Below are 1,158 nucleotides of genomic sequence, written 5' to 3' on the forward strand. Positions count from 1 at the left end.
CCCTGAGATGGGGGAGCCGCGGCCGGGCCGGGCCGGGCCGGGCCGGGCCGCGCTCGAGCAGCAGCCGGGGCCTAGTCGCTCTCGCTGGAGTCACTGCTCTGCTCGCCCTGCACCTTGTTGCGGTGCTGCATGGCGCGGTGGTAGGCGATCTGCACCGACTTGCGGATGTTTGACTTGCGGCCCTCCAGCATCTTCTCCTTGTCCAGGTCCTGGTTCACCCCGAGAGGCACCAGCTTGGTCCGGGGCAGCCACTGCCTACAGGGAAAGGGGCAGCTCGGTCACCGTGCAGCCCCCACCCCCCGCGCGGCCCGGGGAGCCCGGCCTCCTCCTTACCAGGTCCGCTTGTTGTCAAAGAAGAGGACCAGGTAGAGGTGCTCCCGTGCTTCCTGAGTCATCTGCTCGCCCAGCTTCAGCACCTCCAGGGGCGGCACGGGGATAGGGACGCCATGGTGGAACATGCCCTCCCGCGGCATTTTGGGGTCGATAATCTGCCGGTGCAGTGGGGAAACAAAGCCAGGCTGGGGTGAGCAGGTGTGGGCCAGAGCCCGGCCGCCCCAGCCCGGCTGGACAGTTGGGCGGGTGGCCAGCTCAGAGCAGACCGAGCTGCTGGCTCCGCCGGGGGAGCCACACAGCATCGTGCTCCAGCAGAAGCCCAGGTTTATACTGCTAACACTCGCAGGGGCGTAGAGACATGGGGCTGGAGAGGTCTAGTTCAAGCCCCTGCCTGAGGTGGGATCGGCCCCGCCCAAACCTTCCTGTACAAATCCTGTCTAGACTCCTCATAAAACTACCATCGACCCTGACAGCAGACCTAACGCTTACACCTACCACAGGTAACACGGACCCACAGCGGCCAACACCCCGCTTCTATCGAACGTCAATATACAGTCAAGAGGTCCCGGGTAGAGGCCGTGCCCCTGCTGCAGCCCCCCACTCTGTGCCAATCTAACCATGGTACGGACTGACCCCAAATCTGACATCAGTTTGACCCCAGGTGCAGACCCTCCAGCCTGGACCCTGTGGGGTTGGTCCCAGCAGGAGCATTGGCACAGCCCAGCCCCATCCCCAGCCCAGGCTGCAGCAGTACCAGCACTGCTGGGGGAGGCTTAAAACCTCCCGATACATGGAGCAGAGGGGGGAGGGCGAGGGTGCAACTGG

The 1,158-nt window shown here is 64.6% G+C and overlaps 1 protein-coding gene across 3 annotated transcripts in view; it reads right to left on the reverse strand.

Annotated features, from left to right (window-relative positions):
* Window positions 1-8: 8 nt before the first annotated feature.
* Window positions 9-1,158, reverse strand: part of BRPF1 (bromodomain and PHD finger containing 1) — a 19,456-nt gene continuing 18,306 nt past the window's right edge. For all 3 annotated transcript variants that reach the window (XM_019504892.1, XM_019504891.1, XM_019504890.1), the window contains exons 12-13: window positions 334-488; window positions 9-255 (exon numbers count right to left, since the gene is read on the reverse strand). In XM_019504892.1, the coding sequence (XP_019360437.1) occupies window positions 72-255; window positions 334-488 (339 nt within the window). In that variant the 3' untranslated portion in view covers window positions 9-71. The remainder of the gene's footprint in view (window positions 256-333; window positions 489-1,158) is intronic.

This window comes from Gavialis gangeticus, unplaced genomic scaffold, assembly GCF_001723915.1.
Source record: "Gavialis gangeticus isolate Ggan-Ray unplaced genomic scaffold, GavGan_comp1, whole genome shotgun sequence".
NCBI lineage: Eukaryota > Metazoa > Chordata > Crocodylia > Gavialidae > Gavialis > Gavialis gangeticus.